Source organism: Pongo pygmaeus, chromosome 15 (genome assembly GCF_028885625.2).
Source record: "Pongo pygmaeus isolate AG05252 chromosome 15, NHGRI_mPonPyg2-v2.0_pri, whole genome shotgun sequence".
Classification (NCBI taxonomy): domain Eukaryota; kingdom Metazoa; phylum Chordata; class Mammalia; order Primates; family Hominidae; genus Pongo; species Pongo pygmaeus.
In genome coordinates, this window is record NC_072388.2 from 29,667,714 (window position 1) to 29,693,457 (window position 25,744).

Consider the following 25,744-nt stretch of genomic DNA (forward strand, 5'->3'; position numbering starts at 1 on the left):
AGCTCTCAAAAAGTTTTAAGCAATGAAGAAAGTAAAAGGCTTTTTAAGGTGACTATTAGAAGAAAAATGTTTGTGTGGCTATTTAAATTCTGGTATGTAGTAAAAGTTAGTTTCATCAAATCACATACAAGAATCATTTCACTCAGAAAACACAAAGTATTTCAAGGTATGTAAACCTTCTACAGACTGTTACCTAATGTCATCAGAGCAGAAATCAGCAACCATCCAGCTTGTGTGCGCTGAGCTGAAAGGCGACTGTTTTGAGCAGCAGAACACAGCAAATCCTCTGCTAATGTCATAATAATCTATTTACATATAGAACAAGTTTTAAAAAAAGCATATCAGTTTATAAATTACTAAATGATAGCAGCTAACAATCTCTTGAAAAATTAATTCTTACGTAAAATAAATGTAAACGATAAAGAACTGTCATTCGTGTAGACTACATAATAGGACTGTCATAAAGGAAACTATAAAAAATTAAGTTTTCAAGGTTAAATACTGGTGTATGAGGTAGTACACAACAATCCCATAATTTTTTGTAGAGCACATGTGACAACAATGTAAGATTATTCAAGTATGGCTGTATAGAATTTGAATTTTCTTTTAGTTTTGAGCAACTATCCTTTTAAATCCATAATTACCCAAAAAAAGTTTTCTTACAGGAGTCTCTCTCTTAAAAACACTACATGCAGCCAGGTGCAGTGGCTCACACCTGTAATCCCAGCACTTTGAGAGGCTGAGGCGGGTGGCTCACAAAGTCAGGAGATCGAGACCATCCTGGCCAGCACAGTGAAACCCCGTCTCTACTAAAAATACAAAAAATTAGCCGGGCGTGGTGGCACGTGCCTGTAGTCCCAGCTACTCGGGAGGCTGAGGCAGAAGAATTGCTTGAACCTAGGAGGCAGAGGTTGTAGTGAGCCGAGATTACGCTACTGTACTCCAGCCTGGGCAACAGAGTGAGACTCAGCCTCAAAAAAAAAAAAAAAAGCTACATACTACTTTTATAACTCAGTAGCTGATAATAGTCTTCCAAGAGGTAGTATACTATAGTGGTTAGAGGTAGTCAAAACAGTTGCATACTGAAGAGTGAAATTTATTAAAATGTTATAGTAAAAAAGTCTATGAGGCTGGGCACAGTGGCTCATGCCTGTAATCCCAACAACTCAGAAGGCCAAGGTGGGAGGACCAATTGAGGCCAGAAATTCAAGACCAGCCTAGGAGTGAGCTAGGATCACACCACTGCATTGCAGCCTGGGCAATAAAGAAAGACCATGTCTCCTTGGAAAAAAAAAAAAAAAAAAGGACCAGCCTGGGCAACAGAGTGAGATCCTATCTTCACAAAAAAATAAAAATAATTAGCCAGGCAATGGAAGTACGTGCCTGTAGTTTCAGCCACTTGGGAGGCTGAGATGGGAAGATCGCTTGAGCCCTGGCATTTGAGGCTGCAGTGATCTATGATCTCACCACTGCACTCTGGTCTAGGTGACAAAGCAAGACCCTGTTTCAAAAAAAGGGGTCCATGTTATAAAACAACAGAGAGGAAAAACAGGATATTTCACATTTATGGATAATGTATGCTTACATAGTACAAGGCCAGAGAGCATCTAATATGAGAAAACATCTATTACCAATCACCTCTGAAAAAGCAGAAAGTATTATGAGTTGGCATATAAATTTTCTAAAGAAGGCTAGTGTATTTTAAAACAACCAACCAACTTACTACTAATTTAGGACTCCCTGCAGCTCATACAGTCAATGGATAGCACTCGAAAAGAGTGAGAAGAAAACAAACCATTCTAGTCAAATCAGAACAAGTGGATATTCTCTCGGAAAGAAATTCCAAATATAATGTGGGAATGGGAACCTTGTCTGAATTAATGAGATATGAGAATAGATTTAAATACATTGAATGACAAGTCTTTGCTTAGCAAGATGTGATGTGTTAAGAATATAACTAAAATAATAAATTTAAATAATCTCATCTTCCAAAGTTGTCACCTATCTTATTTCAATGGCATTGGCAATACTAAAAATATTTTTGGAATTGCTCAAGTTATGGAATGGTCTTCTGCAGAGCCTACACTGTGGTGGATATACTATCAAACTCCATAATGACACAGGAGTGGCAATGAGAAAGAAAGGAATAATGGTGTATTTTTTAAAATATATTTACGAGTTTGTGGGAATTATGGGTTAGAAGGGCTTTCACTGTCAAATAAGGGTCTCTGACAACTTACAATTCCTAGCTATTAAAAAAGAAACAAAATTCAAACACCATGCTTGCCTATGTTGTATTATCTAGGTTTCATTAAAATTTTTCTTTAGTTCTCTTCAAAATTCTTTGTACATTAAAACTGGGTTATTTATTCACTAGGTTTGTATCATTTATTTGTCTGAAAGTGCTGGATTCTAAATTTACTCAGAAAATGACATTTTTTGGTAGCAATACAATTTGGAGAAGTTGAATATCATTATGAACTCATGAAATTTTATATATTATCTAGTATCTTTTAATTCACTGTAGTCATTATTAATTTTGATGTACAAATCATGCCATCTTTGATCAGTGGGAGCCCCTTAAGTTACCTCTTTTTAAAATGAACATAGTATTCCTTGATGACTTCCTTACTTTCTGGCATGACAAGATATCCCAAGTTTATGTTGTACATTTCCTGCCCCAGACCTGAAACCAGCCATTGCTCCATGGAGTCCTGATTCCTTTTTGGTTGGAAACAGTATTTAGAGCTATAATCTGGGCACTAGGGGTACCCTGACACTGGGTTATCATTGCTTTTAGGCCTTTTCACTGCACAAAAGGAGGATGTAAGTATTTTCAAAAAAATAAAATGAGTTCATACTGACAATTTCAATTTGAATCTAATGTATGGGGCTTTTACTTAACTTCAATTCTACAGTTATAGTTCTTTTTACTTATATTGAAAATCTTGGTTCCTAAGAACATTAATATAATTATTTATCTACTTGATCTTAAGATATGTAAACTATTTTTAAAGTAATACCACCAATAATACCACTAACTAAATTATTAAATATTAAGCTTAGTTATTTAAGATTTCTTTTGCAGCTCTATTTATCCTCCACAATAAAATTTTAAATGTACTTACATGGCAGGGCTAGATGTACAGCAAAATAAAGCATTCAGTAACAAATTCTGTTATTATGCGAAGATACTTCTAACAAAAAGCACCTCATTATCATACATGGAGAATGAAATCATTACCTTGCCTTTTCCATGAGGAATTCCTAAAGGGCAATGTTTTACTGCTCCCAACAAAGCTGCCACAGCAAAACTGAAGCCAGTCACTGCTTCAGGTGAAGACTTATGTCCAGTAAGCCGTTCAAGGCAACGATCCAAGAGTGGTGTTAGGTAGGAGGGTAATGCCACGGCAATGCAGTGTAAACACCAAGCTGCTGCTAGTCGAACGGAAATGCTAGGATGAAGAATAACTGACAAGATACTGTCAAGGAGGCCTGGAAGGATAAACAAATGATGACTTAGGTACATAGATAAAACTCACCTGACCACAAAATAGTCAAAAGAATACATAGCTACATGGATATAAAATATATTTTTATCAAAAGCCAAATTATAATAGAAAAATACATAATTACAAATAATTTTTTTCTTTTAACTTCATTTTTCTCCCTTCTCACTATTCCTATTCAAAATAATTTTCTAACCTAAGAATTACTTCTACTAATATATCTCATGAAAGTTGTCCTAAATTAAGTCCGTATACAAAAGAAAAACTTTATTTCCTAAATAAGCCAATCTCTTATTTAGCTTCAGATCGATTATTAATTTGGTACTAAAAATTAAAAATTATCAACAAATAACACCTTGAAAAGAAATGTCACAACCTGGCCAGCTGTGATGGCTCACGCTTGTAATCCCAGCACTTTGGGAGGCCAAGGCAGGTGGACCGCCTGAGCTGAGGAGTTTGAGACCAGCCTGGGCAACATGACAAAACCCTGTCTCTACCAAAAATGCAAAAAATTAGCCAGACATGGTGACGCATGCCTGCTGTCCCAGCTAGCAGGGAGGCTGAGGTGGGAGTATCACTTGAGCCGGGGAGGCGGAATTGCAGTGAGCGGAGATTGCGCCGCTGTACTCCAACCTGGGTGACAGAATGACACCCTACCTTGAAAAAAAAAAAAAAGTCACATCCTGCCCCATCCTCTTTTTATTTTTTAATCCTTCTAGTACATTTATCTCCATAATTAACATACTTTTTTTTTTTTTTTTTTTTGAGATAGCATCTTGCTCTGTTGCCCAGGCTGGAATGCAGTGGTGCAATCTTGGTTCACTGCAACCTTCGCCTTCTGGGTTTAAGTGATTCTCTCACCTCAGCCTCCTGAGCAGCTGGGATCATAAGTGCACGCCACTACACCTGGCTAATTTTTGTATTTTTAGTAGAGACGAGGTTTCACCATGTTGGCCAGGTTGGTCTTGAACTCCTGACCTCAGGTGATCCACTCACCTCACCTTCCCAAAGTGCTGGATTACAGGTGTAAGCCACCACGCCCGGCCTACATAATTAATATACTTTCTATCCACCATGTTGCTCTTATAAGAGTAAAACGTTAAAATCAAGGCTTCGCTAGGTCCTCAGTGGGCTACTAACCAACTAACTACAAAGACAGTGAAGTAACTGCCACCATCAATAAAAGAAAGGGTATTATTTGCTATGATTCAACATAAACTTACATGAAACATGTAAGTTTCATGTCAAATGCTATTTAAATAAGTGTCCCAGATCTAAATAGCTCTTAAACACAAATATAATGTAGTTTCTCAGAAAGAAATGTGTACCACAAAGGATAAAAACCATAATGATATATTTTTTGAAACAGGGTCTCACTCTGTCACCCAGGATGGAATGCAGTGGCATGATAATAGCTCACTGTAGCCTCAATCTCCTAGGCATAAGTGATGCTCCTGGCTCAGCCTCTGAAAGAGCTAGGACTACTACAGGTGCACACCACTATGCCGGGCTAAGTTTTAAAAAATTTTTAGTAGAGAGGAGTTCTCACTATGTTGCCCAGGCTGGTCTTGAACTCAGCTCAAGCAATTCTCCCACTTTGGTCTCCTAAAGTGCTGGGATTACAGGCGTGAGCCACCATGCCAGGCCTAAAAAATGATTTTTAAAAGTGATTTTTTAAAAAGAAGCAAGTCAGTTATGACCATATATTGAATGATTTTTTTTAACATGAAATATCCAGAATAGGTGCATTCATAGAGACAGAAAGTAAATTCATGGTCGTCAGGGGCTGTGGGAAAGGGAAATGGAAATGACAACTAATGGACTTCTTCCTGGGGTAATGAAAAGACTATGGAATTAGACAGTGGTAGTGACTGTACAGTATAGCAAATATACTCAAAACCCCTCAATTGTATTACTTTATAAGCATAAACTTCATGGTAAGTGATTTATATCTTTTTTTGTTTTTTGAGACAAAGTCTCTTGTTGCCCAGGCTGGAGTGCAGTGGCGTTATCTTGGCTCACCACAACTTCCACGTCTGGGGCTCAAGCGATTCTCATGCCTCAGCCTCCCGAGTAGCTGGGATTACAGGCATGTGCCACCATGACTGGCTAATTTTTCTATTTTTAGTAGAGACGGGGTTTTGCCATGTTGGCCAGACTGGTCTTGAACTCCTGACCTCAAGTGACGTGCCTGCCTCAGCCTCCCAAAGTGCTGGGATTATACGCATGAGCCACTGCGCCTAGCCATGAATTGTATCTGAATAAAGCTATTATAAAGTGATTAAATACTTAAAAAAAGAAAGAAAATACTGCTTTAAAGACCTTTGAGAAACTGAATTACTTGTACTGTACTAATGTTGTCACTGCAGATGCAGAGAAAGTTCAGGTTTACTTCTCTGTAAGTTTTTCCATGTTATAAGTCTCTAAATAGGGGGTGGGGCGGAGACTTAGAGAACAATCTTTAATTACAAAATAAAAAACTCAACAATATACATCTTTTTAATAATCCTGATTATAAATTTTTCATAAAACATTTCTCATAAATCTATAATGGAATCTATAAGTAAGCTATATGATGATTTCCTTCCTTGGAACAAAGTTATCTAGTGTACAAGGGAAAACAAGGTATTCCAGTGAGTCACAAACAGATATACCTGTACTTGAATCCTGTAGCAAAGGTGCCGCTGTGGTGCCAAGATTGTGTATGAGATTTCCAAGTTCTTGTAAAGCACAAACCAGCATATGTTGGCTAGCTGCTACATCTGTGGAACCAAGCCGGGTTTCCAAATTACCGTCACTCATTACGGCATCTGATAGAAATGCAAGAATTAACTATGCATCACCACTGTATTAAAATATATTGAAAAGGGTGTGAAGAGTAAAAAAGTATAACAGCAAAAATTAACACATACACTTGATCTATATGAAATACTTGAGGCAATAACTAAAATGCTTAAATGGGGACTTGCATCAATAAAGAAAGAAATGAATTATTATAACCAATTTAGTTCAAGCATTCCAATCAGAGATCCCTTATTACTCCTTTAGCAAGTGGCACTGAGAGAGAGAACTCATGGGAAACTAAAAATGATTTCAACATTATTGATATTTAATATCCAACATTACTGATATTCAAGATAAGCAGAGTAGACTTAAGATGGTACAGGAACTGAGATAGACTGTTTCAAAAATAATTTATCTTAAATTCTATAGGAAGTACAACGTGAATTCTGAGGAACTTCTATCAGCCTTCAAGGTTTCTGTATTAATATAGTATTATATATCAGTCTAGCTTTCCCAAAGGGACAATTCCATTAGCACTGTTAAATAAACTGTCTTAGTAGAGATCCATACCCATAACTTTCTTTAGCTTCCAGATGGCCTGGCAAATATCCTTTACAGCAGCAAGTTGAGCCTTTTCTCCAAGAAGACCACCTATAGCAGTTCGAAGAATAAATGAAACACAGCGGCGACAGCAGACGGCATCAATCTGAGTTTGGGTGGCTTTAGGGTGTGACTGTGACACAAGGCTTAGGATATGAGAAAAAAAGGCAGCAAAATTTTTCTCTAGCCAAGTTCCTCCTAGTGTTGAAACAAATACCACATAAGCCTAAAAAGGAAAAGAGTTTTATTTTCAATATTAAATTGTTTCAATTCTGTATTCCCCCCCAACAAAACATGTAGCATTTATTAATATTTTTCTTATTCCTTATAAATTGTATTCTTTCCTAATTTATGCCGCTTGAAATATATAAACATCACAACATTTTGTTTTTGTTTAAGCCAGAACCGAAGTGCATTTTTTTTTTTTTTTTTTGAGACGGAGTCTCGCTCTGTCACCCAGGCTGGAATGCAGTGGCGCAAACTCAGCTCACTGCAAGCTCCGCCTCCTGGGTTCACACCATTCTCCTGCCTCAACCTCTCGAGTAGCTGGGACTACAGGGGCCCGCCACCAAGCCCGGCTAATTTTTTTTGTATTTTTAGTAGAGATGGGGTTTCACCGTGTTACCCAGGATGGTCTCGATCTCCTGACTTCGTGATCCACCAGCCTCGGCCTCCCAAAGTGCTGGGATTACAGGCGTGAGCCACCGCGCCCGGCCTGAAGTGCATAGTCTTTCAATCAAGACTTCATTTATGTTACCCCCCTGTTTTATTTTGGTCAGACTACAGTTTCAGGATAGTCAGCATATCCAGCTAACATGTAAAATGTATCTGTGGCTTCTGTGAACAACGGCTCTGAGAGATTTAACATTCTGAACAAGAAATCTCAATTTAAACATACAAACACATTATAAGAATTAACTATGCTCCAACATTATAACTCTAAGGAAATTTAGTTCTTTATTTTCATGAACATTAATGGTTTGTCTTACTCCATAGATATAAAGTAGTTTTAAGTTATCTGTTCCTTAGAAACACACAGTTTAATTACAATTATACTGGGAAGCTCATGTTTTCATGGAGACTATATACAGTATAAAACAATGACAATATATGTGAATTTTTCAAAAATACAAGTTTGCTTTGAATGATAACGGTGTTTAGAAAAAAAAGATAATCCAAGGAAAGAAGGCAGATATATCTTTGTTTTATTGTAAGATAACTCTTCCAGGAGTTTACCTCTTAAAATTTGTTTAGGACGAAAAATTTAAGCACTGAAGTAAACTACATGCTGTATTCCTTGAGGGTTAAAGCCACATAAAATGGTCATTTCACCTATGCTAAACAATTATGTACCTAATAGCTTAAATCTGAACTGTATGAGCACACACAAATACAATGGAAAACATGTTAAACCACAAGATACACAAAAGCACAATAGCTAGAAACAAAAAATGTTTGTGTTTCAAAGAAAATTAAAATGTTCCATTATTAGGAACACAAAACACATTATAGGTAATAAGGTTCTCTTACTTGCAATCTAGTTTAAAAAAAATGTTTTGGCCTTACCATTTATATCTATTTATAGATATGAGAGCATAAGTGTTGACCTTGCATAGTACCACTTCTGTGGAGTCAGATACTAAAACTTTCATTATAGGCCAGTAAGAGTTAGATTTAGATACTGATTTGTGATTCCAACCTGAGTAACTCCAACTCGAACATCCCTACTGACTGAACTGGTTCCTTTCAGCATATCTCCACTGGCTCGAAGGAATCCTGAACTCCCACGTAGAAACCCTGTTCCTAGTAATTCCAGAACTTCCTCCAAAGATACTCTGCGAATGCTTTGACGTGAGGCTGCTATGACAAAGAACAAAACTGTGATTCATATTTTACAGACTAAATTTTAATGCAAGTTCTTGATTTGCAAAAAGCATGTTAATAGAAACAAAAATAAACTAAAAATTCAAACAAAATGCAAAATTTACAGAACAGTCTACACAGTAATACACAGTCACACAAGGGGTCAGAGGTCAAATCAGAATGGACCCTGAAGTGCATGCCAAAAACATCTTAAAGACTATGACTAAGATCATGATCTATTGCTTCCTTTCCTCACAGAAGTTAAAAGGCTGTCTTCTAAAACAGGGGAAAAACATAAATAAGACTGCCCTACTCCTCCACAAATGAAAATGCTGTACAATGCTTTGAAAATTCTTTTAAAACATGGAAAATGCCAAAATCATAATTTTATTTTTCCAAATGCTGTACAACTCTCAAAGAAATTTATATAATGTAAATGTCCTATTTTTAAAAATTCTCTATTGGCAATAAAACTTTTGCTATTCCTTCAGTCTCTGAAGAAATCAAAGCTAAATTCATTAAAACTACTCAGTTGGCTCTTAGGCTACAATAACTAAGAGATTAATTAAGGCAGGAATGTTTAAGATTGACCAGTTTGACACAGCTGGGTTTCTCCCTGTGACTAGATAATATTATCTCCCTAAAAAAAAGAAGAAACCATTTCTCCCTTGAAAATTAATGGTCACAAGCTCTGACCCTCTACAAGAGTACAGAAATAAACTTTTGTTACAGTTATGAACAAAAAAACCTCCTCCCTAGCCTAAAGAAAACCATCTGAGACAAATGAAAATCTAACTTGGCATTTGGGGAAGAAACATTATTAATAGTGCAAAATCCATGCTCTGTGGATCATAAATTCTAAGAAGAGACAGCAATAAACATAATAAATGACTATGTATGTTAAACAGTGATTAAAAACCATGCAGAAAACAGAGCAACATGAGGTCAGGAATATGGGGGTGGAGTGAAGTGTAGTTTGTGACTTTAAATAGGGTATTGGGGTAAGATTCATTGAAACGGTGACATTTTAACACAGTTTGAATGTAGGGAAGAAATTAGTCATGAGGGTATCTGGAGAAAAAGTGTTCTAGGCAGAGGAAATGGCTATGACAAAAAGGCCTTTATATGATGCCAGGTGAGTTTACACAGAGCAATGTGGATGGAGCAATGGAGGGGGTAGGTAGGATACAGGTCAGAGTGTAAGGATGGAGAGAGGGCAGAAGATATAGGACCTTGTAGGTCATTATAATAAGGCTGTGACTGAAATGAGGTGCCAGTGGAGGACCGTGAGCAGACGAGTGATATAATATGTCATGCTGCTGCTGTGTTGAGAGAAGATTGTAGAGGGGGGTAAAGACAGAAGCAGGGAAAACCATTAGGAGTGATTTATTAATGTAAGCAAGAGATGATAGTGACTTGGATCAAGGTGGTTAAAGTGAAGTGGAGTGAATGGAATCTGGATATACATAAATATATATTTTAAACTTTTTATTAGAAAAACTCAAAATTAGGAAAAAGCTGTAAGAATAGTATAATAAACTTTCATATACAGTCACGTACCACATAAGGACATTTTGTTCAATGACAGAGATCACATATATGACGGTGGTCCTGTAAGATTATAATGGAGCTGAAAAATTCCTATTGCCTCGTGACATTCCAACACATTATTCACGTGTCTGTGGTGATGTTCATGTAAACAACCCTACTACACTGCCAGTCATGAAATTATGTAATTTGTAAAGTATGTAATACTTGATAATAAACAACTGTTACTGGTTTATGTATTTATTATACTTTTTACTGTTATTTTAAAGTATACTCTATTTATAAAAAGTTAACTGCAAAACAGCTTCAGGTAGGCCCTTTAGGAAGTATTCCAGAAGAAGGCATCGCTATTACAGGAGATAACAGCTCCATGCGTGTCACTGCCCTTGAAGACCATCCAGTGGGACAAGATATTAAGGTGAAAGACAGTGAGATTGATGGTTCTGACTCTGTGTAGGCCTGGGCTAATGTGTGTCTTTAAAAGTTAAAAAAAAATTTTTTTTAATAGAAAAAAGCTTATAGAACAAGGATAGAAGGATATAAAGAAAATATTTTTGTATAGCTGTACAATGCATCTATGTTTTAAGCTAAATGTTACTATTATTTCTAGAGCAGTGGCAGGATCTCAACTCACTGAAACCTCTGCCTCCCATGTTAAAGGGTTCAAGTGATTCTCATGCCTCAGCCTCCCAAGCAGCTGGAACTACAGGCACATGCCACCACGTCCTGCTAATTTTTGCATTTTTAGTAGACAGATGGGGTTTCCCCATCTTGGCCAGGCTGGTCTTGAACTCCTGACTTCAAGCAATCCACCCACCTTGGCCTCCCAAAGTACTGGGATTACAAGCATGAGCCACTGCACCCGGCCCCTAAATGTTATTATAAAAATATTCAAAGGAATCAAAAATTTTAAAAATTAAAAAGTTTATAAAGTAAAAAACTTATAGTAAACAAAGGCTAATTTATTATTAAAGAAAAATACACATTTTTTAAATTTAGCATAGCCTAAGTGTACGGTGTTTGTAACATCTACAGTAGTATACAGTAATATCCTAGGCTTTCACATTCACTCGCCACTCACTGATTCACCCAGAACAACTTCCAGTCCTGTAAGTTCCAGTCATGGTCAGGGCCGTATAGGTATGTACCATTTCTTATCTTTTATACCATATTTATACTGTTCCTTTTCTATATTTAGACATGTTTAGATACACAAATACCATTGTATTACAGTTTTCTCAGTATTCAGTATAGTAACATGCTGTAGAGGTGTGTAGTCTAACAGCAATAGTCTATAACATATAGCCTAGTGTGCAGTAGGCTATACCATGTAGATTTGTGTAAGTTCACTCTATGATGTCCCTACAATGACAAAATCACTTCATGATGCATTTCTCAGAATGTGTCCCTATTATTAAGCTATGCATGACTGCATCTACCTGGACTCATCACATTTTCCTCATTACTTTCTCACTTCTGAAGAATACACTTATGGCCAGTTGTTTTATAGAATGGCCCTTGATATGAGTTTGTCCGGTATTTCCTCCAAATTTTTGACAGAGAACCACGTAAGTGATGTTATATCCTGTTCAATGCACAACATCAAAAAGCACTGCCAGGTGTGGTGTCAGTCTGTCCCTACATAGATGATACTAGCTTTGAACATGTGCACAATATAAGTCTGCCACATTTTTCCACTGTAAAATTATCATTTATAATTATGATGCAATGTATCTGGCAATACTTTAAGATGGCCTGAGATTGGATAAGACCACAAGACATGCTCTCTTGGTTTTCTTTCCTGCCTTCTCACTGGAAATTTCTGTTTTGTCTTCTTCAATGGTTCCTTGTGTTCTCCGAGAGAAAACTCATGACCTAGTACCTGGTCTGCTCTTCTCTATGTATACTCACTGTCTTGTGATCTTATCCAATCTCATAGCTTAAATTCCATCTCTATATTAGAGATTCCTGAATAATCACTATTAATTTATTCCTAAAATAAATAAATTTATTTATTCCTAAAATTTATGAATTTGATGTCCAGTCTTCTCTCCCAGACACCAGACTCTCATATCCAGCTGTCTATTTGATATCTCTATTTCGATGTCTATTTAATGTTCCAAATTGTTTTAAACTCAGTGCTTGATCCTCCTCTCTGACGCATACACATCCTGCTCTACTTGCACACTTGCTCATATCAGTTGATGACAACTCTGTACTTCCAGGTCTTCAGCCCAAAATTCATAAAGTCACCCTGGACTTCTCTTTCACACTCAACATCTATTCTATTCGACTATTCAAAAGATTCAAAAGCAGAACTCCTTAGAGAAATGGCTAATTCTGGGGTTGGGGCGGAGAAAGTAGTAAGCTGTGACTGCACTACTGCTCCATCCTGGGTGGCAGAGTGAGACCCTGTTTCCAAAAACAACAACAACGAAATCACTAAGACAAAGCAAAACTGTCCAAATACAATAAACTTCAAGTATCTAGAATTATCTACATTATATGCTCCGTTGTACCAATCTAAAAAATGGCAAGCCAAATATATGTAGTCAGATGAATGCTGCTTTAAAAAAAAGAAAATTCAGTATTTAGATCATATCGTTTATTGGGTAACACTTCACAATTACTTAAAAAAAAAATAAAAAATAAAAATAAGGCCATGGCTGGGGGGTGGTGGCTCATGCCTGTAATCCCAGCACTTTGGGAGGCCGAGGAAGGCAGATCACCCGAGCTCAGGAGTTCGAGACCAGCATAGCTAACACAGTGAAATCCCATCTCTACAAAAAGTATAAAAAATTAGCCAGGGATGGCAGTGCGAGCCTGTGGTCCCGCCTACTCAGGAGGCTGAGGTGGGAGGATCACTTGAGACCAGGAGGCAGAAGTTTCAGTGAGCTGAGATGGCACCACTGCTCTCCAGACTGGGTGACAGCAGACCCTGTCACACACACAAAAAAGCCGTAATGTAAAACGAAGACAATGATTGCATAAAGTACACCACACTTCAAGAGTTCTTGTAAATTTTCCTCAAATTTTTACTGAATTGTTTGCAAATGAAATCTCAGGACCTACAGCAATGTTTACGAATTGAAATTGATTTTTTTTTTTGAGATGAAGTCTCGCTTTGTTGTCCAGGCTGGAGTGCAGTGGCGCAATCTCAGCTCACTACAACCTCTGCCTCCTGGATTCAAGTGATTCTTGTAATCCCAAGTAGGTGGGATTACAGACGTGTGCCACCACACCCGGCTAATTTTTGTATTTTTAGTATAGACAGGTCTCACTATGTTGGCCAGACTGGTCTCAAACTCGTGACCTCAGGTGATCCACCCGCCTTGGCCTCCCAAAGTGCTGGGGTTACAGGAGTGAGCCACCATGCCTGGCCTGAAATTGATTTATAATGGGTAGCAATAACACTATACATATTTGTTTATATCAACTGGGGAAAAAATTACAGAAGATACTTTGAAAATAATTACATGTATTTACCTGTTCCTGGATGTTTAGAAATTATAGCTTTAGCTAATATTGTGCCTAGTAACTTTGAAACAGAAATCCGCACATCATAATTGGAACCTTCAAAGGACTTAAAACACAGTGTGGCCACACTGTCCAGGTCCGTACTCCACATAAAGATGGCTTCATTCTGAAGTTCAAGGAGACACTATTCAATTGGACAAAGAAAAATTAATGAAAAATAAAATACATATGTCAGGTTCAGAGCTATGTAAGTTGCAGAAACTATCAGGGTCTAACAAATAATATACAAATTCAAAGTATCTATTATGATTACAGGAATAATAAATGGATACTTATTAAAAGTCATAAAGATTATATTATAGAAGAGAATGAACCTACAAAAGGTGGGAGGAGAACCCATTTCTAACTCCACAGGTTATGAAAAATGCCTTTAGAATCAAATCTATTGGCTATGAACAACTGGGAAAATAATTCCAACATTAAAAAAACTCTGGCTGGGCACGGTGGCTCACACCTGTAACCCCAGCACTTTGGGAGGCAGAGGCGGGCAGATCACGAGGTCAGGAGATAGAGACCATCCTGGCTAACACGGTGAAACCCCGTCTCTACTAAAAATACAAAAAAAAAATTAGCCGGGCGTGGTGGCAGGCACCTTTAGTCCCGGCTACTCGGGAGGCTGAGGCAGGAGAATAGCGTGAACCCGGGAGGCAGAGCTTACAGTGAGCCGAGATCGCGCCACTGCACTCCAGCCTGGGCGACAGAGTCTCACAAAAAAAAAAAAAAAAAAAAATTTACTGTATTCTCTTACCAACTATGTTAAGAAGCTACAAATTAAAAATAAAACAAAAAATCACTTTGAAACAACATAAACCTCACATGTAAATTTTGATTTACACAATTAGGGAGAAAACATAGTAGAGCAGAATGAATACTTAAGATTCTGGAAACCTGAACTTCCTACCCTCTGACAATGTGTTGCTAACTCTTTGAACCTTGGGAAATTCATATAACTCGGCCTCAGTTTTCTCATGTTAAAATGAGATAGTCCTAGCTGACTACCAAGATCATGTAGCTTTTACTAATGCTTTCACAAATAATCTGATTTACTTTTCTTTATATTAATTTTTAAAGTCTGCTTATTAGATCATTTTACCTTTGCAGCAGCACAACGAACAGCCATGGATCTATCTGTTAAGCAGGATCTAGCAGCTTTATAAACATCTCTGTGACAAGGTGCAGCGGCAGCTCCTAGTCCATTCAATATATTTTGCAGACTTAGCATAATCTCATATCGGCCTTGAGACTACCAAAAAGAAAAAAAATTAAATAGGAAAAATAATTAAACTGCAAAGAACAGGATTAAACATTGATATCTGTCTCTCACACTGAAGAAATACCCAGACTTCTGTACATACTAACCAACCCATCCTGACATCAAGAAACAAATTACTATTTTATGAAATATTATTTGAAAAGTTACTTGTATATACTGAATTTCAACATGATACAAATTTCACAGGGTTGATGTGAAGATTAAACAAAATTACATGAAAAGTGCCTAGCACAAAGCTTGCATGCCATTAAGCATTCAATAAACAGTTGCTATAGTCTAAGCTAATCTATTAAAAATGCACGGTCTGCCATTTACTACATAGGACCTTGGGCAAATCTGTTCCTTCATCTAAAAAACAGAGGTAATAGTATCCCTCATAGGCTGTTGTAAGGAATAAATGAGTCATACACACAAAGTGCTTACAAAAAGCCCAGACATACAACAAATGTTTAATAGATTTGGTAGCTATACTTTGTTATTATTTATTGGTTGGAATAGCTTAACTCACAGTTTAAAAGTCTTGGCTTTAGAACTGAAAAAACCTGGGTTTGAACTTCTCTGTGACCCGCAGTAACTCTGTGACTTTAAATTGTTCTTACTTATTTCCTCATCTATAAAATGAGGATAAGATGAACCTCATGGGTAAACATTCACCACAGTGCCTGGCACACAGTTAACAGTCAACAAATAGTAGCTGCTTGGCTGGGCACGGTGGCTCACACCTGTAATCTCAGCACTTTGGGAGGCCAAGGTGGGCTGACTGCTTGAGCTCAGGACTTCCAGACCAGCCTGGGCGACATGGTGAAACCTTAACTCTACAAAAAATACAAATTTTAGCCAGGCGTGTTAGTGCACATCTCTAGTACCAGCTACTCAGGAGACTGAGGTGGGAGCGTGGTAGTGCACACCTCTAGTCTCAGCTACTCGAGAGGCTGAGGTGGGAGGGTGGCTTGAGCCTGGCAAGCAGAGGGTGCAGTGGGAGGCAGAGGGTATAGTCGGAGGCAGAGGATGCAGTGAGTACATACTGCACCACTGAATTCCAGCCTGGGTGACAGAGCCAGACCCTGTCTTTAAAAAAAAAAAAAAGAAAGAAAAAGAAATAGTAGCTGCTTATTTTATTAATGTTTTACTAAATGCCTCAAATCATATCTATATCCCAGGAAGTTGGGCCACTGAAGGTAGATAAGTTGGAGTTGGAGGAAGACAAAGATCAGCATCAAGAATCATTTCATAGTAATATTGTTAATTTATCTTTGTTTAAAGGCACTTAAAAGTCATAGGTGAACATAATAAAATAATGCTAACGAGCAACTTTAGAGCTTTTCTTTTATTCCAGTTCCAAATGTTGTGTATCACTGGTGAGTGTGGACATCTCTGAAATGTTGTGATACCTGATCAACTAAATCAAAGATCAAAAGTAAGGAATATGGCTCAAGGATGTTAGTTTAAAAAATTTAAAAAATAGGGGAGCAACAAAATACTTATCTGAGTATTTTCATAACTATAGAGTTATCCTCTATTAACCAAGGGGCCTAAAAAGTGTTATAAGTTAACCAGTGGAATGAGGAGGAAGAAAGTTTAAAATGACTGTATCTCAGTAAATAAAATTTCTTACAGATATCTGCTTTTAAGTAAAACCAGACTTACAGGTGTTAAAAAAAATCTGTTCTCCTTAATCATTTTCTTCAATCTTTTGGGAAACTATTGCTGAGAAGTGATCTGATGAGCAAATTTTCTCATCAGTTTTATGTTAGAGTCTTCACTTCTTAAAGTTCTTGAATCAGCTACATCTTCTTAAAATTTAACCTATTTTTTATTGGAATTTTCCCATGTTTTGCCTTGTTATATTTTTTAAAAATGTGTGTGTGACTGTCCAACATTTCTATAAATTACTTCAGGGCTGTTCTCTAGATTATTTTTGTAAATAAAGTAACAAGAGTAACCAGTGTGATGTTTTTAGATTTTTTTTTTTAAATAAATATTTTTTAAGAGACATGGTCTTGGGCGGGGCATGGTGGCTCATGCCTGTAATCCTAGCACTTTGGGAGGCCGAGGCAGCTGGATCATTTGAGGTCAGGAGTTCAAGAATAGCCTGGTGAACATGGTGAAACCCCGTCTCTACTAAAAATACAAAAAATTAGCTGGGCATGGTGGCATGCGCCTGTAATCCCAGCTACTCGGGAGGCCGAGGCAGGAGAATTGCTGGAGCCCAGGAGGCAGAGGCTGTAGTGAGCTGAGATTGCGCCATTGCACTCAAGCCTGGGCGACACAGCTAGACTCCACATCTCAAAAAAAAAAAAACAAAAAAAGGGACAGGGTCTTGCTCTGTCACCCAGGATGGAGTCCAGTGGCATGACCAAAGCTCACTACAGCCTTGAACTCCTGGGCTCAAGTGATCCTCTTGCCTCAGTCTTCCAAGGGGCTAGAACTACAGGTGTTCACCACCATACCCCAACTAATTTATGTTTTTGTAGAGACAGGGTCTTCCAGCGTTGCCCAGGTGGTCTCAAACTCCTGGCTTTAAGTGATCCTCCCGTCTCAGCCTCTCAAGTAGCTGAGATTACAGGTGCGAACTACCATGTCCATGTTTTTATATTTAAAGGTGCTAAGTTGTCCTTACATATTAGGTACCACGGATTTAAACCTTTTGCTAAACAAACATATAAATGCTTTCATTTCAAAACCAGTAAAACCACAGCTGGCAAGAGATTACAGTATCATAGTATCTTAAAGTCAAATGAAGAGACAGTCTCAAAAACAAAGGGTGTTCCAGAGGAGTAAGTGACACAAATATTTCAATGAGGATACAGTTGAAAATATACTCCCTTGGCAATTAAAAGGTCATCTGGATCTGGTCACACATCCTCTACACTCTTTCCCCTCAGATTATATTCCTTACTACCTTCTGATGCTAGTACAGTAACTCATCTATCCATAAGGTATACAATGTTTATCAACTATGTAGTCCCTGGTGACAAGCAGTTGCACTGGCACCAGTAAGTACTATCAAATAGAAAAGGTGGAGTAAGAGGAGAGAGCAGGGATGGGACTATAAGTGGAATATGTTGGTTTTTGCCCGCTTGGATTTATACGAATACATGAAATTCTACTGCATTACTATTTTTCTAACTGGGATTCAATATACAGAGTACATATTGTGCATCACCTAGAAATATTAATTTATGGGTATATTTATATTCATATCTACATATGCTTGTCATATGTAAAGCTCTTTGATTTGCTCAGGAAAGCATAAACCAATAAAATGCTGTCTTTTCATTCTTTGGCTGAACTTGTAATTACTTACCTCAGCACTCTTCATAGCTTTAAGAATATTCCCCACTGTATCAGTAAAGGTGTTACCCAGTATTCTACCCAACTTCTTGTACAAGGAACCCAAACATACCACAGCAGCACTGAAACAACATTTAAATTAGAAATTAGTCACAGCTGAAAAAATAGGAATAAAAAGATCTTAGGATATGCAAGGGTAACTATTGAAAAATTTCCCCCATTCTCTTGGTTGTCTTTTTACTTTCTTTGTATTATCCTTTGAAATACAAACATATTTAATTGTGATGAAGTCTCATCTATTTTTTGTTGTGCTTTTTGGTGCTGTATCTAAGAAACGCTGCCAAAGCCAAGGGTCACAAAGATTTACCCCTATGTTTTTTCCTATGAGTTTTACAGTTTTAGCTGTTACACTTACATCTATGATCAATTTTGAGTTAATTTTTTATACATGGTGTAATAGAAGGGTCCAAATTCATTCTTTTGCATGTGGACATACAGTTATACTGGCATCATTTGTTGAAAAAGTGACTATTTTAAATTTTGCTTTGAAAAGATAAAATTTCTAAGAATCTATTCTGTGGTTAAATCCTAAGGCACGACACTTAGGTGAATATGATTATACTTGCAATAATAAGGATGTATCAATCTGTGATTACTCTACTATTCAGCCCAAAGATTACACACCCTCAAATTTGTTACAAAATTCTACAAAATATTTCAACAGAACTCAGCTACATATTAGATAACAAAAAGATAAGCTTAAAGATAAAAATAAAAACAAGAAATAATGTTCTCATCAAGTTTGAAATCTGAAAACTTTATGGGGGAATACATTCTGTTATAAGGTAAAAATTAGACCAACAAAAACTTTACAGAATTATGACATGGTGGCCAGGTGCAATGGCTCATGCCTGTAATCCCAATACTTTGGGAGGCCAAGGTGGGTGGATCACTTGAGGTTGGGAGTTTGAGACCAGCCTGGCCAACATGGTGAAACCCCGTAACTACTAAAAATACAAAAATTAGCTTGAAGTGGTGGCACGTGCCTGTAGTCCCAGCTACTTGGGAGGCTAAGACAGAGGAATTGCTCGAACCCAGGAGGCAGAGGTTGCAGTGAGTCGAGATCACACCACTGCACTCCAGCCTGGGTGGACAGAGAGATTCTGTCTCAAAAAACAGAAAAAAAAGAAATATTACGTGGCTCATTGCCTTTTTAAAGATAACAGGTGATAAAATGAACTAAATCCTACAGAGAAACTAAGCTGTTCTTGTTAGGATCTTAGCAAATACTTTTCTACATGATATTCACTATCAATTTTCATAACCAAGAATGAATAAATTATAAAAGCATCCAAAAATGTGAAGAATTTAAAATATCTTTCTTAAACACTCAACTGCTAAAATTTTAGGAAGATGTTTTGAATCTCAAATCTAGACTTCAAATATGTCTAAAGTATTTGTAGAATTGTTTCTCAGCAACTAACATGAAAAGTGTTAGTTTCTTTTTTAAGTTAGATTTTTAAAATGAGTAAAACTGAGTTTGTATTCAAAGTAATTGTCAAGTACTACGAGTACTTCATAAAAATACAACAGGAAGCAATATTTTGTTTTCTGTTCTGTTTTAACGTTTCACTTACAGCTTAGTGCGAAGATAACTTGGAGAATCATCTTTGCTACGAATAAGATCATTACATTTATCGATTGCTTCGTAAACGGAGAATGTGTCTCCAATACTATAAAGTATGGCTAGATTCTTAGCAAGCAGTTTGCGGGTAGGAGGCCCTGGGGAGCTGTTCAACAAAGACAGGAGCTGTTCAACAAGAGTCTTCTGTTTCTCCCTTACATCATTCTAGAAAGAAAGATAACACAAAGACAATTCAAAGTCAATATAATTATATGTAATCCTCTAATATAATTTTTCTTTCATATATTTAAGAACTAAAAAGGCTCTAGAAAAATACAAACTTATTTTGACTGGAAGTTACAAATAAGTTGGTAGTGTGGTCATTATGCCAGACTAAACAGGTAGTTTGCTGCCCTGCTAATAACAAAAAAGCCCTCCAAAAATTCCAAACCACATTATACTGCAATCTCTATTAACAAATATAAGGGCTCTATGTATGCGAAATCTTTCGTTTGAAAGGCAGAGCAAATTTGTATTATTATTATTATTATTATTTTTTTTTTTTTTTTGAGACGGAGTCTCGCTCTGTCACCCAGGCTGGAGTGCAGTGGCCTGATCTCCAGTCACTGCAAGCTCCGCCTCCCGGGTTCACGCCATTCTCCTGGCTCAGCCTCCCGAGCAGCTGGGACTACAGGCGCCCGCCACCATGCCCGGCTAATTTTTTGTATTTTTAGTAGAGACGGGGTTTCACGGTGGTAGCCCAGATGGTCTCAATCTCCTGACCTCGTGATCCACCCGCCTCAGCCTCCCAAAGTGCTGGGATTACAGGCGTGAGCCACCGCGTATTATTATTTTTAATGGAGACAATGATATGGTTTGGCTCTATGTCTCCACCCAAATCTCATGCTGAATGGTAATTCCCATGTTTCAGGGGAGGGGCCTGCTAGGAGGTGATTGGATCATGGGGGTGGATTTCACCCATGCTGTTCTTGTGACAGTGAGTGAGTTCTCACAAGATCTGATGGTTTAAAAGTGTGTGACACTTCCCCCCAACCCTTCCTGCCACGATGTGAAGAAGGTCCTCACTTTCCCTTCGCCTTCTCCCATGACTGTTGAAGTTTCCTGAGGCCTCCCACTCATGCCTGTTAAGCTTGCATATCTGTGCATTAATTAAACCTTTCTTCTTCATAAATTACCCAGTCTCAGGTAGTTCTTTACAGCAGTGTGAGAACGGACTAATACACAAGGTCATACTATGTTGCCTGAGGTAGAGTACAATGGCTATTCATAGGAGCAATTATAGTGCTACACTACAGCCTCGAATTCCTGGGCTCAAGCAATCCTCCTGCTTCAGCCTACCATGTAACTTGGTCTATAAGCATGTATCAGCATGTCTAAATTTGTATTTTCAACTACAGCATCTGAGTTATTAATCCTACACCTCCCCCATATATAGCTGTATAAAGCAGTAACCTATAATCTATAACCAGAGCTGACCTTGTAATGGCTACCTGTTTTATTCAGATCTATTCCTAAGTGTAAGGCAATTCTGTTTTTGCAAGCTTATGTATATAAATGTTAATAACGTTATTCCATTTTCCTTGTCTGCTATCTGAATAAAGAGTACACAGTATCATTACAAAGCTAATGGTATTCAGGTGCTCACTGAGGCCTAAAATTCCACAATAAAATATTTGTCAGTGTATAGAATTTTGTCTTTAGTTAATTTTTTCCCCCAAATCTAGAAGTTGCTTTTTTTTCCTCTCTTAAAGATCAGCAAACTTGTCAAATATTTTGATAACTAGAGTCACATAGCTCCCTGTTGTCTCAGAACAAGAATGTGTATTGGAATGCTATTATTTTAAATTCATAAATAAAATGTCTTCTGTTAAATTCTAAATGTCTCCATGAGTAGTGTTTTTGTACCACTTTGGAACTGCATATAGTACTGTGATTACGTGAAAAAATGTCCTTATTTTTAGGAGATGTAGGCTAAAAGTAAAGTGCCACCTCAATGGCTTAGTAAATTAATCAACCAAACATGGCAAAATGTTACTAATTGCTGAATGTAGGTGAAGGGTATGAGTGATCAGTTTTCCTTTTTCACACTCATGTCATAAGCTTTGAAGAGAGAATCTGTTTATCCATAGGCTCCTGAATTCATACACCTCAAGTTTTCATACCTTTTTAAAGTGAAACTCCCACTACATTGTTTAGCCGCTATACTGTACCAGGGCTTTATGTACACGGAGGAACATAGATGCAGACCATAACAAAAATGAAGTATAATACAAAGTAGTTGTAGTTGGTGTTTCACATATTTTTAAAATAATACCAAAAACATTAGCTAATTTCTTCCTGCTTTTCTGAATAGCGAAAACTTCTTCTAATAATAAAAATTCTGATGAGAGAACAAAAAATGTACTATGCTTCATTAAGTTTTAACAAAGTCTAACATTGTAAAGCTAAATTAGGTTATTCTGGAAAAAACTAGAAAAGCAAACCAAAGGAAGTAAACATGGGCACTTAAACAAAAAAACAGATGTTGTCATTTTACCCACCCTGCTGGTTGCTAACAAGAGCTTCTTCAAGTATCTCAACCACTCAAAAATAAACTCTGCCTTCTGAACTTCACCTAGTTGATTGTATACTTCTTCATTCAGCAGTAAGCTATGAGCTAATTCCATTCCTTGCAGCAATCCTCCTAGCTGGTCACAGTTCTTCTCGTTAAACTTCGGTCAATATACCTAACAATAAAAATCTGCAATACAGGAAAATAATGTATTTTAAAAGGGGAGTAAAAAGGAAGGCAATCATAATAATGGAAATCAGAAAAGTGAAAACACAATTAAATGTATACATTTTTTATAACTGCTCTAGGGTGAATCTGGGAAAATCCCAATAATGTTCTAGTTAACACTGACATAAAATCCACCTTTATATTCTGTACTCAAGCAGACAGGCAAAAATAGAGTAACAATATTGGCGTTTGTATGCAAAAACTTGCTAAACAGAAGAGACATTCCACTAAAATTCTGAAAATTTTAAGATTAGGCTGTTTATTCTGTGTTGGGTTTTCTTTGTAGTTTAAGTAACTTACTAAAATGGGTAATAGGTACACATTAACAAATGACACCAAACATCCAGACCTTCTACTAGAATTCTATAGTAAAGCTTGCCATCTCTCCGGGCCTTTGCCTAGCTAGGTACATGCCCTGTCATTTACCTGGAGATCCAAGAGGGACTTACTTAAGCCCATTAGCATCAGTTCCCCCAGCCTAATAAAGGCCCTGCTTGTAGTTTCAGGCTGGGAGTTTAGGAGAGTCCAATCTTAACTAGGCTTATCTCTGAAAGTCTTGTGAGAGCAAACTTTTTAAAATGGGTATTGTCCAGGAATTATAGCAATCAAGATCATATCTGCTCTGACCTAGATCCAATGTAGCCTTAATTTTGTTGTAGCAAACAATCAACAGAAGACACAGGGTTTGTAAAATTATTGTCTTATTCAACAGCATCTCCTGGGTACACCTTAGTGCTGTTACAGAGCACATGCAGCATGTAAGTGTATGTATATACACACATATTCACATTAACATACAAATTTATAAGATGGCATTGTGATTACTAGACAGAATTTTTTACTTTTAGGACATGCACGCTTTACTCCAACTTACTTTTTAAATGGTTAAATCATGCACTCAACCATAAAATATGACAAAATGTTAACAGCCGAATATAGGTAGTGGGTATGTGAGTGATCATTTCACTACTCTTCATTTTTCTGCATTTTAAAAAGCACAACAAAAAGTAGAAAAAATTATTTAAGAAATAAAACACAAGTTGGCTATTAAAAAATACTACTACTTACAGGAGTAGCAGCTATCATCAGGAACATTAAAGAACATAGAAGGTACCACATCATATACAAAAGATGGGTATTCCTATTCACTAATGTACCTAAATAGAAACATGTTATTTGGAATTTCATAGGAATGTAGATAAAATGCTATGGCTAATTTAACTAAAATATTTAAAATACATATCTTACATTTCCCTAAACAAACCTCATATTTTTACAGAGAAGCCAGTAACTAAAGAGGTATTAGAAAATTAGATGACAGACTTGGGAAAGGCTTTTCATTTTTTCATGTTTTTCTCCAACGGTTTACCTGTTTGAAATTACTTAGAGTATCAGCTCATCATAATTATAATATAACTGAAAAAAGCCTCTTTAAAAGACAGTAGTCACAAACTGGTTCCCTGTTGGTCAAGACTGCCTGCAATGCATTGGGGCTAACATTTAAACATAAGAAGACTGCGCATAAAAATCTGAGTCCAGGGCCAGGCACAGTGGCTCACACCTGTAATCCCAGCACTTCGGGCAGCTGAGGCAGAAGGATCGCTTGAGTCTTGGGTCCAGGAGTTTGAGACCAGCCTGGGTAACATAGAGAGACTTTGTCTCTACAAAAAATTAAAAAATTAGCCAGGCATGGTGGTGTGTGCCTGTAGTTCCAGCTACTTGTGAGACTGAGGTAGGAGGATCACTTAAGCCAGAGAGGTGGAGGCTTCAGTAAGCCATGACCATACCACTGCATTCCAGCCTGGTGAAGAGTGAGACCCTGTCTCAAAATTTAAAAAAAGAAAAAATCTGGGTCCAGTGCCATGTGCGATGGCTTATGCCTGTAATCCCAGTACTTTAAGAGGCCCAGGCAGAAGAACTGCTGAGGCCAGGAATTTGAGAGCAGCCTAGGTAATAGTGGGACACTGTCTCCACCAAAAAAAAAAAAAAAAAAAAAAAAAAGACAAAAGAAAGAGAAAGAAAATCTTAGGTCATTTTCAAAAATGTCACTTTTATAGAACAAAGAATATAAAAAATGTGACCAGGTGTGGTGGCTCACACCTGTAATCCCAGCACTTTGGGAGGCCAATGCAGGCAGATCACCTGAGTTCAGGCATTTGCGACCAGCCTGGGCAACAAGGCGAAACCCCATCTCTACGAAAAATACAAAAATTAGCCAAGCATGGTGGTGTGCACCTGTGGTCCCAGCTGCTTGGGAGGTTGAGGCAGGAGTATTGCTTGAGCCCTGAAGGCAGAGGTTGCAGCGAGCCAGGATCATGCCACTGCACTCCAGACTGGGAGACAGAGTGAGACTCTGTCTCGAACAACAACAAAAAAGGAATATAAACAATGCTACTAAACATTCATTTTTACTGAAGCAACAAAAATTCTAGCTTGTTTTAAAAAACCCTCCTTTCCTTTGTTCAATTATCAAAGTGAACTAGCCAAAATATTCACAATTAAGGATACAGTTAATAAATGCTACAGAAACAATTTCTGGAAGAACCCTACTAAATACAGAAAAGGTGAAAAGCAAGTTTGCACTTAGTATCTATGATTGTTTGGGAGGTGGAAATAACCACAATATCATAGAGAAAATTTCTTATTAATACCAGGACAAGTCAAAATCCTATCTTCAGAATTAAATTACCCTTTCTAGAAATCATTAGGATCTGCTGAAGAGACTTTTTTTTTTCCTTAGGCAGCAGCAATATTGTGGTGTAAAATGATCAAGAAGCAAAATAGCTAATACAATGTGATAATAAATAATTCAGTAAAAAGCTTGAGATCATAAGCAGGTCATAAAGTCATCTCTAATGCCCTCAATACATTCCTTATGTAAATTACTCCTAAAGGAAGTAGACAATTCATGT

The 25,744-nt window shown here is 37.3% G+C and overlaps 1 protein-coding gene across 12 annotated transcripts in view; it reads right to left on the minus strand.

Annotated features, from left to right (window-relative positions):
• The window catches only part of HEATR5A (HEAT repeat containing 5A), a 170,739-nt gene that overhangs the window by 93,285 nt on the left and 51,710 nt on the right, over positions 1-25,744 (minus strand). For 4 of the 12 annotated variants that reach the window (XM_063651509.1, XM_063651510.1, XM_063651511.1 and 1 more), the window contains 10 exons: positions 22,594-22,793; positions 20,046-20,257; positions 18,422-18,530; positions 14,935-15,084; positions 13,791-13,965; positions 8,593-8,753; positions 6,864-7,119; positions 6,164-6,319; positions 3,245-3,495; positions 194-305 (listed from right to left, as the gene is read on the minus strand). In XM_063651509.1, coding sequence (XP_063507579.1) covers positions 194-305; positions 3,245-3,495; positions 6,164-6,319; positions 6,864-7,119; positions 8,593-8,753; positions 13,791-13,965; positions 14,935-15,084; positions 18,422-18,530; positions 20,046-20,257; positions 22,594-22,719 — 1,708 coding nt within the window. In that variant the 5' untranslated portion in view covers positions 22,720-22,793. Of the gene's footprint in view, positions 1-193; positions 306-3,244; positions 3,496-6,163; positions 6,320-6,863; positions 7,120-8,592; positions 8,754-13,790; positions 13,966-14,934; positions 15,085-18,421; positions 18,531-20,045; positions 20,258-22,593; positions 22,794-23,706; positions 23,814-25,744 lie in introns of all 12 variants that reach the window. The other 8 variants (XM_054448307.2, XM_063651508.1, XM_063651513.1 and 5 more) reach the window with 5 other exon arrangements.